General features: G+C 49.7%; 1 protein-coding gene across 1 annotated transcript in view; it reads right to left on the bottom strand.

The window, feature by feature from the left end:
- Positions 1–19,415, bottom strand: part of ppil2 (peptidylprolyl isomerase (cyclophilin)-like 2) — a 19,798-nt gene extending 383 nt beyond the window's left edge. Inside the window, exons 1-19 of the mRNA XM_064297493.1 lie at positions 19,216–19,415; positions 18,820–18,869; positions 18,561–18,606; positions 18,034–18,096; positions 17,871–17,922; positions 16,372–16,423; positions 15,276–15,367; positions 14,868–14,957; positions 14,572–14,647; positions 14,084–14,244; positions 13,747–13,822; positions 13,484–13,590; positions 8,637–8,726; positions 7,067–7,100; positions 4,926–5,043; positions 3,435–3,491; positions 2,246–2,342; positions 1,293–1,489; positions 1–551 (exon numbers count right to left, since the gene is read on the bottom strand). The exon at positions 1–551 is cut by the window's left edge and continues 383 nt beyond it. Of these exons, the coding sequence (XP_064153563.1) occupies positions 446–551; positions 1,293–1,489; positions 2,246–2,342; positions 3,435–3,491; positions 4,926–5,043; positions 7,067–7,100; positions 8,637–8,726; positions 13,484–13,590; positions 13,747–13,822; positions 14,084–14,244; positions 14,572–14,647; positions 14,868–14,957; positions 15,276–15,367; positions 16,372–16,423; positions 17,871–17,922; positions 18,034–18,096; positions 18,561–18,606; positions 18,820–18,869; positions 19,216–19,247 (1,596 nt within the window). The 5' untranslated portion in view covers positions 19,248–19,415 and the 3' untranslated portion in view covers positions 1–445. The remainder of the gene's footprint in view (positions 552–1,292; positions 1,490–2,245; positions 2,343–3,434; positions 3,492–4,925; positions 5,044–7,066; positions 7,101–8,636; positions 8,727–13,483; positions 13,591–13,746; positions 13,823–14,083; positions 14,245–14,571; positions 14,648–14,867; positions 14,958–15,275; positions 15,368–16,371; positions 16,424–17,870; positions 17,923–18,033; positions 18,097–18,560; positions 18,607–18,819; positions 18,870–19,215) is intronic.
- Between the last annotated feature and the right edge of the window lie 1,255 nt (positions 19,416–20,670).

Here is a 20,670-nt window from a genome sequence, read left to right as displayed (position 1 = left end):
CATGTCTGTATCAGTCATGCAGTAGAAAATGTACGTTTGTAATAAGGAGGTGAAAAGTGTTACTGTTACAGTGAAGACCTAGAAGACCTGTACATGTCCCGGTTCAGCCCGAGTGACTTCAGTCCTCTAATCATGAGTATGACATCACATCACCGTGGCAACACTGTGCTCAGTAATAAAACCTTTATGACACCTCATAACAGGGCCCGCCCACCTTAGTCCTGAAAGCTGCAGGGTCTGCTGCTTTTTATTGGTTAAAAGATTACTCGGGTAATGCAGGTAATTCACCTCACCTGGTTTCTTGGGACTGGTGAAATTACCCAGCAGCCCCTGCGGCTCTCCGCCTCACACCCCCGCAGTGTTGGGCCTGCACTAGGGCCCACAGCAGTCCAGGTACAGGCGGGGTGAGGGTGAGGGGGGCGGGGCTGAGGCGAGGGGCGTGGCTTTACCAGGAGCTGAAATCGCCAAAGCCGCCACTCTTGCTCTTGGGCTTCTTGGCGGCGGCGGCGCTGGTGGAAGGCCCAGCCTCCTCCTGCACGGCTGAGCGTTTCCTGGAACACAGACACACAGGGTGAGACCACACCCCCTGGAGCATTTAGGGCGGGGCCTGGAACACAGACACACAGGGTGAGACCACACCCCCTGGAGCATTTAGGGCGGGGCCTGGAACACAGACCCACAGGGTGAGACCACACCCCCTGGAGCATTTAGGGCGGGGCCTGGAACACAGACACACAGGGTGAGACCACACCCCCTGGAGCATTTAGGGCGGGGCCTGGAACACAGACACACAGGGTGAGACCACACCCCCTGGAGCATTTAGGGCGGGGTCTGGAGAGATCGGCCGCTGCTATTGGCTGGTGGTTTCTGACTGCCCTGTGTGGGAGCCCATGGTAGGACCCCTTTTCTGCAGAACACCCCCAGACTGGCAGACTGCTCCGTAAGTATTAAATACACACAGAACCATAAATAACACTGGCAGCCGCCCACTGCACAGCGACTGCAGGAGATTCAGGGTAAAAATAGCCACCCCTCTGCTAACGCGCACACACACACACGGCACAGAGTCGCCTCTATAGCTGCCGTGCTACATGAAACACTCAGCCTGGAGAGGTTTTACTAAAACAGACCGCTGGTGGGGGCGGGGCTTATTCTGTGAGTGTGTGTATGGTGGGGGCGGGGCTTATGCTGTGAGTGTGCGTATGGTGGGGGCGGGGCTTATGCTGTGAGTGTGCGTATGGTGGGGGCGGGGCTTATGCTGTGAGTGTGCGTATGGTGGGGGCGGGGCTTACGTTGTTGCCCTGTTGATGTACTTGCCCACACCGGGCCGGAAGGTCTTGGGGGGCTGATCATCTTTGACCTTCCTCTGAGAGCTCTGAGCCTCCTCTTCCTCTTTCTGCTTCTGCAGCTCCTTCGCCCGCTCCGCAGCGATCTGCACACACACACACACGCACACACAGGCACACACACACACGCACACACGCACGCACACACACCACACCACACCACGCACGCACCACACCACGCGCACACACACACACACACGCACACGCACACACACACCACACGCACACACGCACACGCACACGCACACGCACACGCACACACGCACACGAGTGACTTACTGTGGCACAACGAGAACCCAGCTACACATACTTACACACTGAGCCATCTTAGCCCTAAGCTGACTGGTTGCTGATTGGCTGTATATGTTTGGTGGGCGGAGCACTGACCTGGGTGGCTTCCTGATGGACCACAACAAGTGGCGTCAGCACTTCACTTCGACTGAGATTAAACAGACAATCAACCTGTCATCACTGGCACAGCGGAGAACAACAAACTCAACAGCACAACTACAGCAATATCAAACAACACAACAGCACAATACTAACAGCAATATCAAACTAACACAACGCCAATCACTAACAGAAATATCAAACTAACACAACAGCACAAAACTAACAGCAAATATCAAACTAACACAACAGCACAAAACTAACAGCAAATATCAAACTAACACAACAGCACAAAACTAACAGCAAATATCAAACTAACACAACAGCACAACAACAGAAACCATCTGACGCAAAAATGGGCGGGTCTGGAGTCAGTGTAACAGGCTGATTTTGTATTTTGTTTGTGTTACGGATGCATTATGGTTGTAGTACAGTAGTATTTTGGCTGCATTATGGTTGTATTACAGTAGTATTTTGGCTGCATTATGGTTGTATTTTGTTTTGTATTAAAGCGTCCAGTGGGTCTGGTTCACCTTGGGCAGGTCTGTTTTTGGATCACTTTCAACGTTCTCCATGGCAGTGAGCGTCTCAAAACCCCCCACCACTCTGAAAGAGAACACAAAAACACCCGATTCAGACCGTCTAATGCACAAAAACACCCGATTCAGACCGTCTAACACACAAAACACCGGATTCAGACCGTCTAATGCACAAAAACACCCGATTCAGACCGTCTAACACACAAAACACCCGATTCAGACCGTCTAACACACGAAACACCGGATTCAGACCGTCTAATGCACAAAAACACCCGATTCAGACCGTCTAACACACGAAACACCGGATTCAGACCGTCTAATGCACAAAAACACCGATTCTCACTGTCTAACAAAATCCCGCTACAGTGGAGCTGTTCACTCAGGGCTTTAAATCCCGCTAGTGAAAGAACTACTAAACTACAACACACAAGACAGTTAAAGGTTGGCAGAAAATCCTTGGTTGCTTCATGACCTCATAATCATCTCATGCATATTCATCGTTTCCCTGGCAACACAAAAGAATATTCAAATGTGAACTTTCTATTGTGTAGTGTTTGATGGCCAAAGCTCGTGTCAATTTTCCATGTCTGAACCATTCTGTCAGGGAGAAACATCCTAATACAGCGTAATGCGAATTTAATTAGCTGAATACATCTATAGAAACTTATCGTATCATAACAGGACAGAAGTATTGTATCACTTTGTTTTGCTTGTTTTTCTTTCTTTTTTACCTGTAGTTCTCTCCAATTGTATTATTTTTAAAACCTCCAGTTTCTCCGAAACATAAAGCCACACGAGCAAGCAACAGGAAGTCTTACCTGCTGAACACAGTGTGCTTCCTGTCTACACGAGCGAACAACAGGAAGTCTTACCTGCTGAACACAGTGTGCTTCCTGTCTACACGAGCGAACAACAGGAAGTCTTACCTGCTGAACACAGTGTGCTTCCTGTCTACACGAGCGAACAACAGGAAGTCTACTGCTGAACACAGTGTGCCTGTTCACGAGCAACACAGAGTCTTACCTGCTGAACACAGTGTGCTTCCTGTCTCAAGAAAGGAATCTACTCGAAGTGCTTCTGTCTCGCGAACAACAGGAAGTCTTACCTGCTGAACACAGTGTGCTTCCTGTCTACACGAGCGAACAACAGGAAGTCTTACCTGCCGAACACAGTGTGCTTCCTGTCCAGGTAGGGACAAGAGCGAAAAGTGATGAAGCTGAAAAGGAAAAGAGAACCAATTAAAACCCCCCCACTGTGCCCCCCCCAGCACAGCCACACCCCTCCCTGCAAGGTTCCTGTGGAATGAAACCTTGTGCAAAGTTATAATACCGTAAGAACTACATCTTCAGGTTTAGTTCCACACACCTACCATAGAGAGCACCGGGCACAGACTGGCCTGCCACCATAGACAGGCAGACGTGGAGAATCTCACCTCCTTGCACGTTGTGCTTTATTGTGTATAGAATGTGTTTTATGTGCCAGTGACTGCGTATATACTGTGTTCTGATTGGGTCTCTAATGTTCTGTGTTTATGTCTGAAGCCAAAGTTAAATCACTCTAATCTATTCTACTCCACATTTGAAGTATCTGAAGTAACAACATAAAAATCTAACATGACACTGAAAGCGTTTGCCATGCTTTTTAACAAATAAGGAAGTTACTCGGTGATATGAAGTAAAAAAAATTATGTGGCAGAATCCTCTGACCTCATATTTCTCTATGCGATGCGGAGAGAAAATGCGATGTGAAAATGCGATGGGGGGCTGCATGCAGATCCGCAGTGTTATTATGCTGCACCAGTGCAGCAAGAACAGAGAGAACCCTGCGACAGCAAGCTTCACCCCACAAACCCGAAACTAGTCCAGTCAAACAGCACCAATCAGCAAGCAGTCTGAGACCACACCTCTTTCAGAGAGAAAGGTAACATCAGAGCACTCAGGAGGATGAATAATAAAATGGAAATCGCTTTTCAATCTGGCTTCTCTAAAAAGAGAGTGCAATCAGACTGTCAGGAGAATAATCGCTCCAGAGGAATGTGCGTGTGTGTATGTGAGCGTGTGTGTGTGCGTGTGCATGTGTGTGTGTGTGTGAGAGAGAGACAATGCAGCTCGCTAACCACAGTCTGCTTCTTTCAGAAGACTGACTCACCACTGACTAACTCAGCACACAGAGAACTGAAATAATTATTTGAACACAGACGGGGAACACATCAAAAAGAACAAGTGACACAGATCTGTGAAAGTCTCGGTGTGGTGACTGTGAAGGTAGCAGTGAGGTGACTGTGAAGGTCGCAGTGTGGTGACTGTGAAGGTCACAGTGGGGTGACTGTGAAGGTCACAGTGGGGTGACTGTGAAGGTCACAGTGGGGTGACTGTGAAGGTCGCAGTGTGGTGACTGTGAAGGTCGCAGTGTGGTGACTGTGAAGGTCACAGTGGGGTGACTGTGAAGGTCGCAGTGTGGTGACTGTGAAGGTCACAGTGGGGTGACTGTGAAGGTCGCAGTGTGGTGACTGTGGATGTCACAGTGGGGTGACTGTGAAGGTCACAGTGGGGTGACTGTGAAGGTCACAGTGGGGTGACTGTGAAGGTCACAGTGTGGTGACTGTGAAGGTCTAGTGGGGTGATGGTTGTTTTGCAGACTGAACACTCACAACTGAGACTTGTTGGTGTTGGGCCCGGAGTTGGCCATGCTCAGGACCCCCCGGCCCGTGTGGGACAGATTGGGCCTAAACTCATCCTTAAAGGGCTTCCCCCAAAAGGACTCGCCCCCTGCAGGGAGGAGAGGGAGGAGAGAGAGAGAGAGAGAGGGGGGGAGGGGAGAGGGGAGGGGAGAGAAAAAAAGAGAGGGGGGAGAGGGAGAGGGAGAGAGAAAAGAGAGAGGGGGGGAGAGAGAAAGAGAGAGAGGGGGGAGAGAGGGGAGAGAGAAAGAGAGAGAGGGAGGGGAGAGAGAGAAGAGAGGGAGGGGGGAGAGAGGGAGAGAGAGAGAGATTACGGCCATCGAACCTCAGCAGGCCCTCAGACTACGAAACAGCAGCGGCTGGGGGGGCAGAACAGCGGCTGGGGGGGGGCAGAACAGCGGCTGGGGGGGGCAGAACAGCGGGGGGGGGGGGGGGGCAAACAGCAGCGGGGCTCTTCAGGGCTGAAGGTGCTCTTGACTGGGGAGAGCCCGGGACGCCAGCCTGGACGCCAGCCGTGCGCTGAGAGGTTTTACTGGGGGCTGGAAGGCATAAAGCTTCCCCCGGTGACATTTCTGCATTATTTATACCCTCTCTGACATTTCCCCACACAACAGGCCCTCCATTAAAAACAGGAAGATTGACTGACTTCCACTCAACCTGGCCTTGCAGCAAACACTCACAAAACGCCAATTAAACGGGCAAAACCCTCAGCAGCGTGAACCTCAGACGCGGTTTAAACCGTCACTGCGGGGGTCTGGGCACCAGCCCGCCTCTCATGTACAGAGTTCAGCCATCCTACATTAAAATATACTCATAATCGCTTCATCTCATCCCCGAAACCCAAAACCAGCCGGATGCAGACCGCTCTGTGCCTCCCTGCTCTCTCCCTGGCCGTCAGACGCTCCGGCTGCTTTAAGGTGTGACCCCGCCCACACGCGGACGGGCTCAGCCGTAGCCCTGCCTGCGTAACGCTGGGCTCACTGAGACCCCCGTAGCCCTGCCTGCGTAACGCTGGGCTCACTGAGAACCCCGCAGCCCCGATGTGTGTGGAACCGGAGCGGAGAGGTTCTGAGGCATTTCCAAGAACCGTGGCAAGAGGGGAACAGAATCAGTCACAGACCCAAACCAGCAAATCACAGACAGTCACAGACACAGTGAAAAAGAACCACTTCCTGCTTAAGCTTCTCACCTCCAGCGATTAAACAACCACTTCCTGTTTAAGCGTCTCAGCTCCAGGGATAAAAAAAACACTTTCCGTTTAAGCGTCTTTCCATCTGTGATAAAAACACACTTCCTGCGCTACCTGCATCAGCAGGGTTTCCCCATGGCGACTGAGACGCAGACCTGGCGTGGAGCTGCAGGCGCAGGACTGAGGTCTGAAACCCTGGGGAAGGAGTTCCTGTCAAACCTGCGTCAGAATGCTCACGCTCCTGCAGTTACACCCTTATATCCTTACAGAATAACTGCAGGCACCACACACTCGGTAAAACCATCACACTGTGCATCCCCATCCCATCTCTGGGGCTCAGGTCCTTCTGCACCCTAACACTGATCCTGAACTGTTTATTAAACGCGTCCAGTAAGAAACGCATCATATTTTTCAAAACTGTATGTAATATTTGTATTTATAGGATGGGAATATTCTGTCCAGGTAATCTTGGTTAAGGGCATCAGCCAGGTAAGTATTAATAACAAACTTAAATAGGATGCAGCCACAGGTACATTTATGAAAATGGACACATGTACATTTACCCCCGGGGGTAACTGAAGACTCATGGCCTAATTAGACACATGTATATTTACCCCGGGGGTAATTGAAGCCAGTTGCCCTAATTAGACACGTGTATATTTACCCCCAGCTGCCCTAATTACACACATGTATGGAATATGACCACATGAATTTGGAACACAGCAGGAGCATCTAAAAACGCAGGCATGGAGATGTCAGGCTCCGTTTCCAACGTGTGAGCTATAATCTCCACAGCTGGGTGCCAAGTAACGTCAAAATTAACACCCCCTTATACCATAAACGGTGCATTTTCATGAATCCGTGACCTAGGATTCTGGATGATGATGATGATGATGATGAAGGTGTTTGAGTGACAGAAGCTCACCTGTGCCGGTTCCTGTAGGGTCCCCTCCTTGAATCTGGAAGAAAAATTTAAACGCAACATGTTTTTTTTTAACGTGACTGGTTAGTTGGAGATAATACTGGTAACAGCAGAACTGCTCAAACACTAAAGGCAGTATGATGATCTGTCTCTCAGTGATCTGCCTCTCAAGAATTCACAGCTTCAGTGGATACTCGATGGTTACTGGACCCAGGAGCAGAACCCAAGAACCGGACTCAGGAGAGATGAGACTGGGTTCTGCTGTGATAATAATGATAATAACTGGACTCATTTAGCAGAACTACTCCCATTACAGAGCCCCCGCCCCCCCCCCCTCACCCCCCACCCCCCCCCCACCTCCAAAGCAAGGCCAGGAGTTCTGCTCCCGTAACCGAATCCACCCCCCTTCCTCCCACACAGTCTGCTCCAGACTACTACAGAACCATGGGAAAGAAATCCGCCATCATTCATTTCTACAGCTGAACAGAAGTGGAACAGCAGCCGTGTGGAGAGCAGCTGTCAGGCTTAAGAAACAGAAGAGCCCCTGAGGGACGCGCGCTAGCGGTGAACAATAGCGCCGGTGAACTCAGGAGCCCCCGACACGCCAACCAGCAGCAGGTGACCCCACAGCCCGCTAACGCTAACAGCCAGCAGGAGACTCCACAGCCCGCTAACGCTAACAGCCAGCAGGAGAATCCACAGACTTCTAAGGCTAACAGCCAGCAGGTGACTCCACAGCCTGCTAACGCTAACAGCCAGCAGGTGACTCCACAGCCCGCTAACGCTAACAGCCAGCAGGTGACTCCACTGACTGCTAACGCTAACAGCCAGCAGGAGACTCCACAGCCTGCTAGCGCTAACAGCCAGCAGGAGACTCCACAGCCCGCTAACGCTAACAGCCAGCAGGAGACTCCACAGCCCGCTAACGCTAACAGCCAGCAGGAGACTCCACAGCCCGCTAACGCTAACAGCCAGCAGGAGACTCCACAGCAAACGATGCAGATTACCCACACAGATTACCCACACAGATTACCCACACAGATTACCCACACAGACTACCCACTCAGATTACCCACTCAGATTACCCACTCAGATTACCCACTCAGATTACCCACTCAGATTACCCACACAGATTACCCACTCAGATTACCCACTCAGATTACCCACTCAGATTACCCACTCAGATTACCCACTCAGATTACCCACTCAGATTACCCACTCAGATTACCCACTCAGGAATATTAACCTGGGGCAGGAGGGCATGGTTTGCAGAAAGCCCGTCCCCAAATTAATTAATATTTTCCCCAAACCAGTAAACTGGGCCCGTCCCTCGCGTGTGCTGCCATGGGTCCTGCCACACACGCGTGTTCCAGGTCACATGGAGCCCCTCCGCCGCCAGGTAACCCATAGCGATGGTTACGTGACACCACACGTGTGCGTGTTTCTGGCAAACAGCAGCTCTCTGAGCTGAGACACATCGTTACATCATTTCTGTCGCATTTTACACTCAGCCGAACCCCATCCATCTTCAGCCCACACAAACCCTGAAGCACCTCTGAGTTCTGCAACCTACCATGAAGTTCCGGATGGATCTATGAAAGATGGTGTCATCGTAGTACCCCTTCTTGCAGAGCCGAATAAAATTCTCGCCAGCCTTGGGGACCTAGGGGGGCAAACAAGAGTGGAGAGAATGAAAGATGGGGGGCGTGAAATCAACAGGAAGTCACCGGCAACACAAACATCTACAGCAGCCAATCAGCTGCAGGCACCCACACACAGTGAACCAATCAGCTGCAGGCACCCACACACAGTGACTGCAGAGCCCTGGGGAGATGAGGGAGAAGAAAGATCTCAACTGCAGACAGACACAGGGTGTTCAGCACTGTGACGGACAGGGTGTTCAGCACTGTGACGGACAGGGTGTTCAGCACTGTGACGGACAGGGTGTTCAGCACTGTGACGGACAGGGTGTTCAGCACTGTGAGGGACAGGGTGTTCAGCACTGTGAGGGACAGGGTGTTTAGCACTGTGATGGACAGGGTGTTCAGCACTGTGAGGGACAGGGTGTTCAGCACTGTGAGGGACAGGGTGTTCAGCACTGTGATGGCTGCACAAACATGGAACCCGGCTTCATTTCCTGAAAGCGCTCGCTAGTTCTCCTCTTCAGTAGGAACAGCTTGAGTCAGCAGTGTTCTCCTCATACTCCAGCTGGTAAAAGGGGCTTTTTCAAAAAGTCTTAATAATAGACACAAACACAATGGCTCTCCCACAATTCTTTACACAGCTCTCCAGCGACAAGTTCACCTCGGTAAAACTCCCTTTTAAAGTAAATTTAGCCCACAAATGTTTATCTACACGATGCCATCTCAAAACAACCACACACTACACTTAAATCACACAACTTAGAACTGGCCTTAACAGAGGCATTTGTAATGATTCCAAAATTAAATAAATAACTGAGCTAGCAAAAATTCAACACAAAAAATGACTTTTCATAATCATGAATAATCTCCAGTTCACATTCCAGGAGTGTTGCCTGGTGTTAAGTGTTGCCTGGTGTTGAGAGTGTGGAGCAGCAGGTCAACTCTGCTCTGGCTGTTTGTGTGTTCTCTGCTGTATTCGCGGACCTCCTGTCTGCCACAGCTGCCCGCAGCACTCGCACTGGCTGCTCAGCTGCTTTCAGACAGCGCTGCTGCTCCCTGTGAATCCACCGCCACAGGAGACCAGCAACCGCTCAGCAGCTGCTAAACCAGCCCCAGCCACAGAGAGAGGAGCCAATCACAGCGCAGGGAAATGAGACGAATACACCCCTCGGCCACAGAGAGAGGACACCAGCCACCACCGAGCCAATCACAGCACAGGGAAATGATTCAGACACACTGAGTCATGTCCTGCCTGTCGGGTCTGCTTTTCTCAGAGAAAACAAAACAAAATCAGCACCAACGCACCCCTAACCCCAACCATATGCGCCTAAAATAACATCATTCATTCATAATCACACGCACATTCTCACTGGAGGCCAGAGAGGTTTCCTTATCACTAGCACTTCCTGTCTTTATCCTGATTGGGCAGCCGAGGAACCAATGAAAACTGAATTAGTAGCAAGCACTCTGTTACCAGGGTAAAAGCTGTTTCCATGGCTGCAAGGCAGCTTTTCCCCTCCTCTGTTATTCCCCTCTTTCAACATTCCAAAACAAACGGCACATGGCCCACCTTTCGGGCTCAATTAATTTCCTTAATCAGAGTCAGGCATAGCAGAGAGAGAGGGGGGAGAGAGGGAGAGAGATGCAGAAATGTAAACATTTAAAAGACACGTTTCATAAGATGTGTAGAACTGCACACAAAGGCACATGCAGTGTATCTGTCGACACTTTCAGATTAAGGTTTGCTTTTCTGCCTGCCCTGGTGTGGGGGGTGGGGGGGTTGTGCCCTGGCGAGGATGGGGTGGGGGGGGGGGGTCTGCATTGTCTCTCCAGTGAGAGAATGAGGCCACGCCCTGAGGGACAGTCAGGTGATGCGTGGCGGGACGGAGCACTGTCCGCTCTCCTCACTGTCTGTCTCTCAGGCTGCACTGGGACAGGACTGAGGGGGAGGGGCTCCTGAGCCCTGTCAGGCAGCCTATCAGAGTGCAGGGATCAGAGGAGAGGAGAGCGGAGGGCTTTAATTGGACTGCTTCTCAGAGCGCGGCAGGCAGGGGCAGCTCAGGACAGTCGAGAACGGCAGGCCACCAGACAAACAAACGCCAAGAAGGAGGACGAGCGCACCCACACACACACCCCCCAAAATAATCCCATTTACCCAACACAAACACCCCCCAAATAATCCCATTTACCCTAAACAAACACCCCACAAATAATCCCACTTACCCACACACACCCCCAAATAATCCATTACCCAACACACACCCCAATAATCCCATTTACCCAACACAAACACCCCACAAATAATCCCACATTTACCCAACACAAACACCCCCAAATAATCCCACTTACCCTAAACAAACACCCCCAAATAATCCCATTTACCCTAAACAAACACCCCCCAAATAATCCCATTTACCCAACACAAACACCCCCCAAATAATCCCACTTACCCTAAACAAACACCCCACAAATAATCCCACTTACCCAACACACACACCCCCCAAATAATCCCACTTACCCAACACAAACACCCCACAAATAATCCCACTTACCCAACACAAACACCCCCAAATAATCCCATTACCCTAAACAAACACCCCCAAATAATCCCATTTACCCTAACACAAACACCCCCAAATAATCCCTTACCAAACAACACCCCAAATAATCCCAAATCTACCCTACACAAACACCCCCAAATAATCCCAAATCTACCCTACACAAACACCCCCCAAATAATCCCATTTACCCAACACAAACACCCCCAAATAATCCCAAATCTACCCTACACAAACACCCCCAAATAATCCCATTACCCAACACAAACACCCCCAAATAATCCCATTACCCTAAACAAACACCCCCAAATAATCCACTTACCCAACACAAACACCCCCAAATAATCCACACTTACCCAACACAACACCCCCAAAATCACCTTACCCAACACAAACACCCCCCAAATAATCCCATTTACCCAACAGAAACACCCCACAAATAATCCCACACTTACCCAACACAAACACCCCACAAATAATCCCACATTTACCCAACACAAACACCCCACAAATAATCCCAAATCTACCCTACACAAACACCCCCCAAATAATCCAACATTTACCCTACACAAACACCCCCCAAATAGTCCCAAATCTACCTACACAACACCCCCAAATAATCCAACATCTACCCTACACAAAAACCCCCAAATAATCCCAAATCTACCCTACACAAACACCCCCAAATAATCCAACATTTACCCTACACAAACACCCCACAAATAATCCCAAATCTACCCTACACAAACACCCCCCAAATAATCCCAAATCTACCCTACACAACCACCCCCCAAATAATCCCACACCCGGCCTATACAAACAGCCCCCAAATAATCCTGTGTATCAGACACATAACCCGCCCCCCACAGCTCTCATCTTGGGGTAAACCTGAGTTAGGGATAAGGCTGGGTTTGGGATAAACCTGGGTTCAGGTTAAGCAGGAGTTCAGATTTAAGCCTAGGTTCAGGTTAAGTCTGGGTTCAAGTTAAATCTGGGTTAGGGTTAAGCTGGTGGACTCTGGTAGGTGCGGGTTCAGGTACAGCGGTAGTAAACCTGAGTCTGCAGGGAGTGTTTCACTAGGAAGGACACGAGCACAAGGGAGTGTTACGGAAGGCAGGACGGAGATGGGGGGACAGAGAGACAGAGAGAGAGAGAGAGAGAGAGAGAGAAACCGAATGCAAATAACCCATCAGGAATAACTGAATACAGCATAAACCTAAACACACCATAAAAATATTTTGCAGAATGTGCTGCTCACACAAAATGTTTCAAAACATCTGTTACCACTTCAATATGGCCGATCCATTAAAATTAAAAAAATAAAACACACACATGTACATACACAAAGATACACACCCACAAAGACAGATACACACATACACAGACACACACACACACAGACAGTCAGACCGACACACACAGACACACATCACACCCACCGTCATGGGCTTTGAGGCAGAAGCTTTCCACTGCCTGCGAAGACGCTGGACCTCTGAGGCAGTTAGGCTGCTCTCTCTACAACGCTGCTGGCCTTGTCAGTCACACAGCAACGCCCTTCCACACACACCACACTTCCTTCACTACAGCAGACACGGGTCCTGACGACCTGCTGACTACGTGGGGCCTTCACAACAGGCCATGACACGTTGTTTCTTCATGTAACTTGTTCTACACACACTGCCATGGACACGTGTGTGTTTCCTTATCACACACACTGCCGTGGACACGTGTGTGTTTCCCTATCACACACACTGCCGTGGACACGTGTGTGTTTCCCTATCACACACACTGCCGTGGACACGTGTGTGTTTCCCTATCACACACACTGCCATGGACACGTGTGTGTTTCCCTATCAACACCTCTGGACCGGTGTGTTCCCCTCATCCACACCACTGCACGTGACACGGTCCATTTCCCTCATCACACACACTGCCATGGACACATCTGTGTTTCCCTATCACACACACTGCCGTGGACACGTGTGTGTTTTCCTATCACACACACTGCCGTGGACACATCTGTGTTTCCCTATCACACACACTGCCATGTGCACACACTCCTCTACCCAGTGCAGAGTCCCCACAATCCTTACACTCCTCTACCCAGGGCCGAGTCCCCACAATCCTTACACTCCTCTACCCAGCGCCGAGTCCCCACATTCCTTACACTCCTCCACCCAGCGCTGAGGTTAAAGTTCAGGGGTCAGGGGTCAGGGTACCTTGTCGCAGTAGAGCTCCAGGTTCAGGTCCCCTTTGTTGGTGTGCAGGCGCACATAACCCTTCTTCTTCACGTACCCGTACCGCACAGTGTCGTCTGCAATGGCGTCTAGGAAGGAGGAAGTGAGGGAGAGGTTTAACTGGCAGCTCCACGGAAACGCCCCTGTGTCAGTGACGCTGAGGACAGTGCAGAGTGTTTCATCAGGGTGGGGGACAGTGGAGATTGTTTTCCCAGGGTGGGGGACAGGGGGCGCTGGAGAGTTACCTGCTTCGTGGGTGGTTTCGGGGGCCATGGCTGTGGACGTGAAGGATGCCGAAACTCTGCCTGTGGAGTAATGAGCCTGAGAGGGAGAGAGAGACATTAACACTGCACTGAGAGAGAGAGAGAGATAGTGAGAGACATTAACACTGCACTGAGAGAGAGAGAGAGAGAGAGATAGGGTGCTACAGTCTAAGGCCTGCAGGAGGTAGACTCATGTGTATGGCAGGGACCGTGAGCAGGAGCGAGGTCAGGCGGGGCGGGGCGGGGCGGGTGTGGGGGCAGGGCGGGGCAGGGACAGTAGGTGGGCCGGGGGGGCGGGTCGGTGCCCACGCTCGCTCACCGCGTTGAGCTTGTCTGTTTTCTTCTTCTCCGGGCCCTTCATGGTGGAGGCCAGCAGCTCGTCCCCCTTGTAGTCCCGGTACAGCTCGGCCAGCGTCTCCTGGGTCTCCAGGTTCGTGGTCCTCAGGTGGTAGGAGGGGTCCTGCATGGCCTTCTCCTCATCTGAGCACCACGAAATGAACATTCACTCAACGACGTTCACGCATCACAATGTTGTACTCGGGCAGAGAGGGGCCATGATGGACTACTGGAAAGTTCTACTGTGAGGAAATATGAGGTACAGAATAACTGAACTCCGCCCCCCTTCCCATCTGAGGGCCCGTTGGGTTTTTGCTGTAGATTAAGCCCTTTAGCTTGCATAACTTCACAGAAGGCCCACACTACTCCTCCTTTCCTCCCATTGTGCAGGGTTAAGCTCACAGATGGTTCCTGCCAGTGAAAGGTCAGTACGCAGCGAGCACTGCACAGAGACCCGAAAAACACACCGACCTGGATCCACCACTTTCAGATTGTTCTTCACGTGGAAGAAGTTGGAGACGTTGAACTTGTCCAGGTTAGTCGGGTCCTGACAGGAAGAGCAGGAAAAACAGGCTTACTCTCCAGAATGAGAGGCACATAAAGTACTCACGTCCATCTATGACACAGGCCGCTCATAACCTAATGGTGCTATGAACCCACTAACCTGGAGGAGACATACCGCTGCTTACACACACACACACGCCACACCACACACGCGCGCACACACACACACACACATGCACACACGCGCGCACACACACACACACCTGCAGTGTGATGATATCCTTTCTGCTGAACGGTTCATCTGTCAGTAGATCTCTGTAGGTCTTGGTTTTGATGTTCAGCTGCTCAATCGCCTGGACAAAATAAACAGAAACAGAAACAAAATGGCCGTTTACACACAGACAGACACACACACACTCTCTCTCACATAGGCACACACAAACAAACACACACACACACACACACACACACACACACACTCTCTCTCACATAGGCACACACAAACAAACACACACACACACGCACGCACACGCACACACACACACTCTCACACACACGCACGCACACACACACACACACACACACACTCTCACACACACGCACGCACACACACACACACTCTCACACACACACACGCACGCACGCACGCACACACACACTCACACGCTCACCTCATGGGAGAACACGTTTCCTGTGACCCTGTTGGCCATGATGTGGGAGTTGTTTGTGAAGACGGTGTACAGAACAGGGCAGTGATATTTCCCTGCAAAGAGAACAGCACTTCAGCACAGAATCACCGTGAATTTACCAGTGTTAGGCGGCCAGTGTTAGGCGGTCTGTGTTAGGGGGTCTGTGCTAGGGGTCCTGTGTTAGGGGTCCAGTGTTAGGGGTCCTGTGTTAGGGGTCCAGTGTTAGGGGTCCAGTGTTAGGGGGTCTGGTGTTAGGGGGTCTGTGCTAGGGGTCCTGTGTTAGGGGTCCAGTGTTAGGGGGTCCTGTGTAGGGGGTCTGTGTTAGGGGGTCTGTGTTAGGGGGCCTGTGTTAGGGTCCAGTGTTAGGGGTCCAGTGTTAGGGGTCCAGTGTTAGGGGTCCTGTGTTAGGGGTCTGTGTTAGGGAGGTCTGTGTTATGGGGTCTGTGTTAGGGGTCCTGTGTTAGGGGGTCCTGTGTTAGGGGTCTGTGCTAGGGGTCCTGTGTTAGGGGTCCAGTGTTAGGGGGCCTGTGTTAGGGGGTCTGTGTTAGGGGTCTGTGTTAGGGGGCCTGTGTTAGGGGCCTGTGTTAGGGGGTCTGTGTTAGGGGGTCTGTGTTAGGGGGTCTGTGGTAGGGGTCCTGTGTTAGGGGGTCTGTGGTAGGGGTCCTGTGTTAGGGGTCCAGTGTTAGGGGTCCAGTGTTAGGGGTCCTGTGTTAGGGGTCCTGTGTTAGGGGTCCTGTGTTAGGGGTCCAGTGTTAGGGGTCCAGTGTTAGGGGTCCTGTGTTAGGGGTCCTGTGTTAGGGGTCCTGTGTTAGGGGTCCTGTGTTAGGGGTCCTGTGTTAGGGGGTCTGTGTTAGGGGGTCCTGTGTTAGGGGGTCCTGTGTTAGGGGGTCTGTGCTAGGGGTCCTGTGTTAGGGGTCCTGTGTTAGGGGTCCTGTGTTAGGGGTCCTGTGTTAGGGGTCCTGTGTTAGGGGTCCTGTGTTAGGGGTCCAGTGTTAGGCTGTGAGGTGGAGGGGGTCAGAACCAGAGCGGAGGCTCTGTACAGGGTGTTTCCGTTATTACCACTGACAGGATGACCTACCTTCACTGTTCTTGCTGAAGTTGAGCTTGATGAGGTTCTTCGCCTCCAACTTCTACAATGAGAGAGGAGCGGTGTGAGAGAAACGCACCCCCACGTGACGTGCACCCCATGTGACGCGCATAGTCGCTACTCTGACACTCACAAACACACACAACTGCACAGGTCTTCCAGGCCAGTCTCACCAAATCATCACGTTCCCCATACACTGCTCCCCAACAGCCTGACTCAGGACATGCTGGGCAGGAGCAGAGGATTATGGCCACATTTTAGGGGCCCATCATACAGAAGGGACAAGTCTGGGCAAGCAGAGAGCAAGCAAAACAAACAGTGTCCATAGTGTTCCGTCAGCCTTCCTCCCGAGATGCATGATATCTCACGCCCTCTGGTGGACACTGGGGAGGACTGCATGTTGTTTGTATCTTGTTTTGATACTGAAATGAACCCGTTCGCGGCCGATAGAGGCTTTTATGGTGCAGTAATAAGGTCTGTAAGCATTACAGTGACCCACTGAGAGTCCTCTCACATGACCAGAGCATCAGGGAAATATGCAGGAGAACCTTAAGGACAATGAAGAAGCCTTGCAGTCGGAATATGGGAAATATTTACACCGGGTTTGTAAAAGTTGCTCTGCAGTCTTGCAGAAAGCTGAACAGAACAGGAACACAGGTTCAGATCATACCGCTGTCTGACTGACCAAAATTTATACATTACAGTGAGAGTGCCACTGTAACAAGATTACAAAGTAAAAAAATATTCTTCAGGGGGAAAAATGGACAGCTCATATAGCTATACAGTAATTGCTCTGTACCAAGGATTCAGAAAAACTCATCTTTTTACTGCATTTATCAGAGGGTGAATGTTTCAGCGGGGACTACAGCTGTGATGGTGAGCATCTCATTCTGCTTCAGTTAACACTGGAGAAGCACACAGCCTAAAGCACACAGCCTTCTAATGCCCAGCACCTCCCACCTCACCCTCATCATCCTCACACACTCATCCTCAACATCCTCACACACGCATCATCATCCTCCCACCTCATCCTCACACACTCACCCTCACACTCAGCCTCACCATCCTCCCACCTCATCCTCACACACTCATCCTCATCATTCTCACACACTCACCCTCACACTCAGCCTCACCATCCTCCTCATCCTCACCCTCATCATCCTCACACACTCATCCTCATCATCCTCACACACTCACCCTCACACACAGCCTCACCATCCTCCTCATCCTCACACGCATCCTCATCATCCTCACACTCACCCTCATCATCCTCACACACTCATCCTCATCATCCTCACACACTCACCCTCATCATCCTCACACTCACCCTCATCATCCTCACACACTCATCCTCATCATCCTCACACTCACCCTCATCATCCTCACACTCACCCGCATCATCCTCACACTCACTCAACCTCGTCATCCTCACACACTCCTACGCGGCTGTGATACCGCCAGCTCTCCAGTCCCACCAATGGATCACCCACCTCTCCAGAAATGGGGTTGGTGCCAAACTTCTTTATCCAGGGAACGATGCTCCTGCACAGAGAAAATGATGAAGAGTGTTACTACGATAACCAACAAAACTGACAAACACATAAAAAACACATCTGCATTTTTGCTTTGTTATTCTGAATGTGGGATTCTCACAGCAGGTCGAACACCACTCCTTCTTCTGTACACATGGGGTACTCAAAGGGCTGAAGAGAGAGGCTGTGGAACAGTGAGAGAGAACACAATCAGAAACATTATATTTCACCACACCCCCCTCCTTTCCTGTGTATTTATCATTCCAATTCTGCAACCGCACCGGTGAGTGAGGACTGTGTATCAAGTCAAAATAAAGTCCAAATCTTCGGTACATAAAACCTTTCCGCCAGCCTACCACAGAAATCTAGACACAATAACAATAACATTTCCAATGTAATGACATCTCATAATATCATAGCATCATATCGGTTGAAGAAACAGAGGCCACAGACAAATCGGTAGACAGACATAAAACTCTTGATATCTGGATTCAACTTGGAATCCGTAGAGTCGCTGCTTCCACTGAATAACAAGCAGACCGTTTCAGAACGCAAGAGACAAGCCTTTACCACGTGAAACTACGATGTCCTTAATAACACTAGTATACCGCGTTTTATCAAGCATAAAACGCTAAAATCGTCCCTTACCTGCAGTGGTCAAAGGGGAGGCGTCTGAAATTTGCCTGGGGAATTTCTACGAAACAATAACAACAAATGTCATACCAATGTGTGCTTTGCTTCATTTGATAACCTCTCAAATTGCTGAGCACACAATCAAACAAATAAAACGATGTGAAACTGTTTCAAAGTGTTAAAATCAAAATGAACCTAAATACTGGTTCAGACAAGGCTTCTGACTATAAACAATCTGAACATAACAGGAAATCCAATGTTAAACTTCCATTACCTGTTTTTTTCCCACCGTAGAAATGTGTGTACTCAGTACACGTGATGTACCTATAGGTATAACAAACATCAGAATAAATGTGAGCTAGATGCGTGGATTAACTAGTCCAGGTAGCTGACTTCAACAAGCTATTATATACCGTTATGTTATCCGAGTTAACAAAAATCAAATTAGCCTTCAAGCCATCAAGTTAATATACAGTAAATACTGGAAACAGTGTGCCAAGCTATCCTAAAACACGTAATTTCAGATTATATTTTATTTAACAAAGCAGGAAGACAGCTGAGAATGTAGAATAACTTTTTAACCCGTTAACTATGACCAGCAGCATGCTACTAGACAGCTAGTGAGTAGCTAATTTAGCCCCTACAATAAACATTAGACAATTGAACTTGCATTTTATCTTTCTGGTGCTGTCTCTTCCCCATTTTGATGACAGAGCAGGATTCCTCTGGAGAATAAATTCAGTTATTGTAGAACCGATCGTTGCTTAAAGCAGAATCCAAACTACGATAGCAAACTGGCTAGCCACCGATAGCTTAGCTTTGTGCAAACACAAGCTTCCGGTTGCGCTGTGTTCCGGACTTCAGGTACAGACACTAAAATATTCCGGTGTAAAACAACAAGCTGCAATTTTCCTGTTGTTTTATATCTATACGTTAATGTAATGGCAGATTTGAGTGATGCAATGTTGGGACATATGTTGCTGATTTCAGAAAATGTTGATACCATCTAATGTTATCATTTGATTGCATATTTCCCTGAATAATGTGTAAATATAAATGAATGGTGCACTAATTGTTCTTTACACACTTACACACAGAGGAGAACCATATGCACACTTTCCTCTTTAATAAAACTAACAGCGCCAGATCTGGCTCCCCTCATTCACAGACCAGTGAGTACAGATGCTATGTTGCTAAAGCACTAATGCAAGTTAAATTAGTATGAAAGTAGGAGTGCTGATTGGTGGGGACGGGAGGGAACCAGAGACAGTCTGAGGAGGTCTGTTATATTTTGCTGTCCTGGACACTGGTGGAAATTGGTTCCACAACGTGGGGGCCAGTATTGACAGTACTGGTGCTTCTCCATTGACCAGCACGGCACGGTACAGGTCGGCAAGCATTCGTATCCTACCCGTGCCGTGTTGCCTGTTGCGCTTCTCCATTACACAACAGACCCGTGAAGGTAGGAGGAGTCATGGGAGGAGTAAAGTGGAGTAAAGCTTCATAAGAGCATGCCATGGTGGTGATGTACATATTCACGAGACACAACCACACAACACAACACAATGGAGAAACTTGAAGCTATGCTGTACTTTTTCGTCGGCATTTGGTTTTGGATTAACCGTAGTTATTTTGAAAGATGCAAAAAGAGAGCGGAAGCGATTGAGTCGGAGAGGAAGAGAAAATACCTCTTAAGAAAATACAGCTGGGAGATACAATTTGAAATATTTCCCTTCAGCCACTTAATCTCCAGCTCCAAAGATAATTAATATTTACAATTATTCAGAAGTCATCATTATCTGAAAATGTCTTTCCCGCTGCTGATGGTCCTTTTCAGCCTGCTGCATGTGGACCTGCTCTGTCTCCTTCAGGAAGGCCAGGTGTTCAGATGCCTGGTCCCGTTTCCTTTTTACATTTAAGTTAACTATTAATACATGGACCAGCACAACAAAACACTGAAGTCCATCGCTCAAGTCCACACTCAAGCCCACAGAAAATCAGAACTCAGTCGAGGTTTATCCACTTCAGAATCAGAAAGTATAAAAGATATCAACAAATGTATATACGAGTCCAGAGAAGTGCAAAGACTATACATATAAATGACTGGGAGAAGCAACTACTAAGG

The sequence above is a fragment of the Anguilla rostrata genome, chromosome 10 (assembly GCF_018555375.3).
Source record: "Anguilla rostrata isolate EN2019 chromosome 10, ASM1855537v3, whole genome shotgun sequence".
Lineage (NCBI taxonomy): Eukaryota > Metazoa > Chordata > Actinopteri > Anguilliformes > Anguillidae > Anguilla > Anguilla rostrata.
This window is presented reverse-complemented; position numbering and strand designations above follow the sequence as displayed.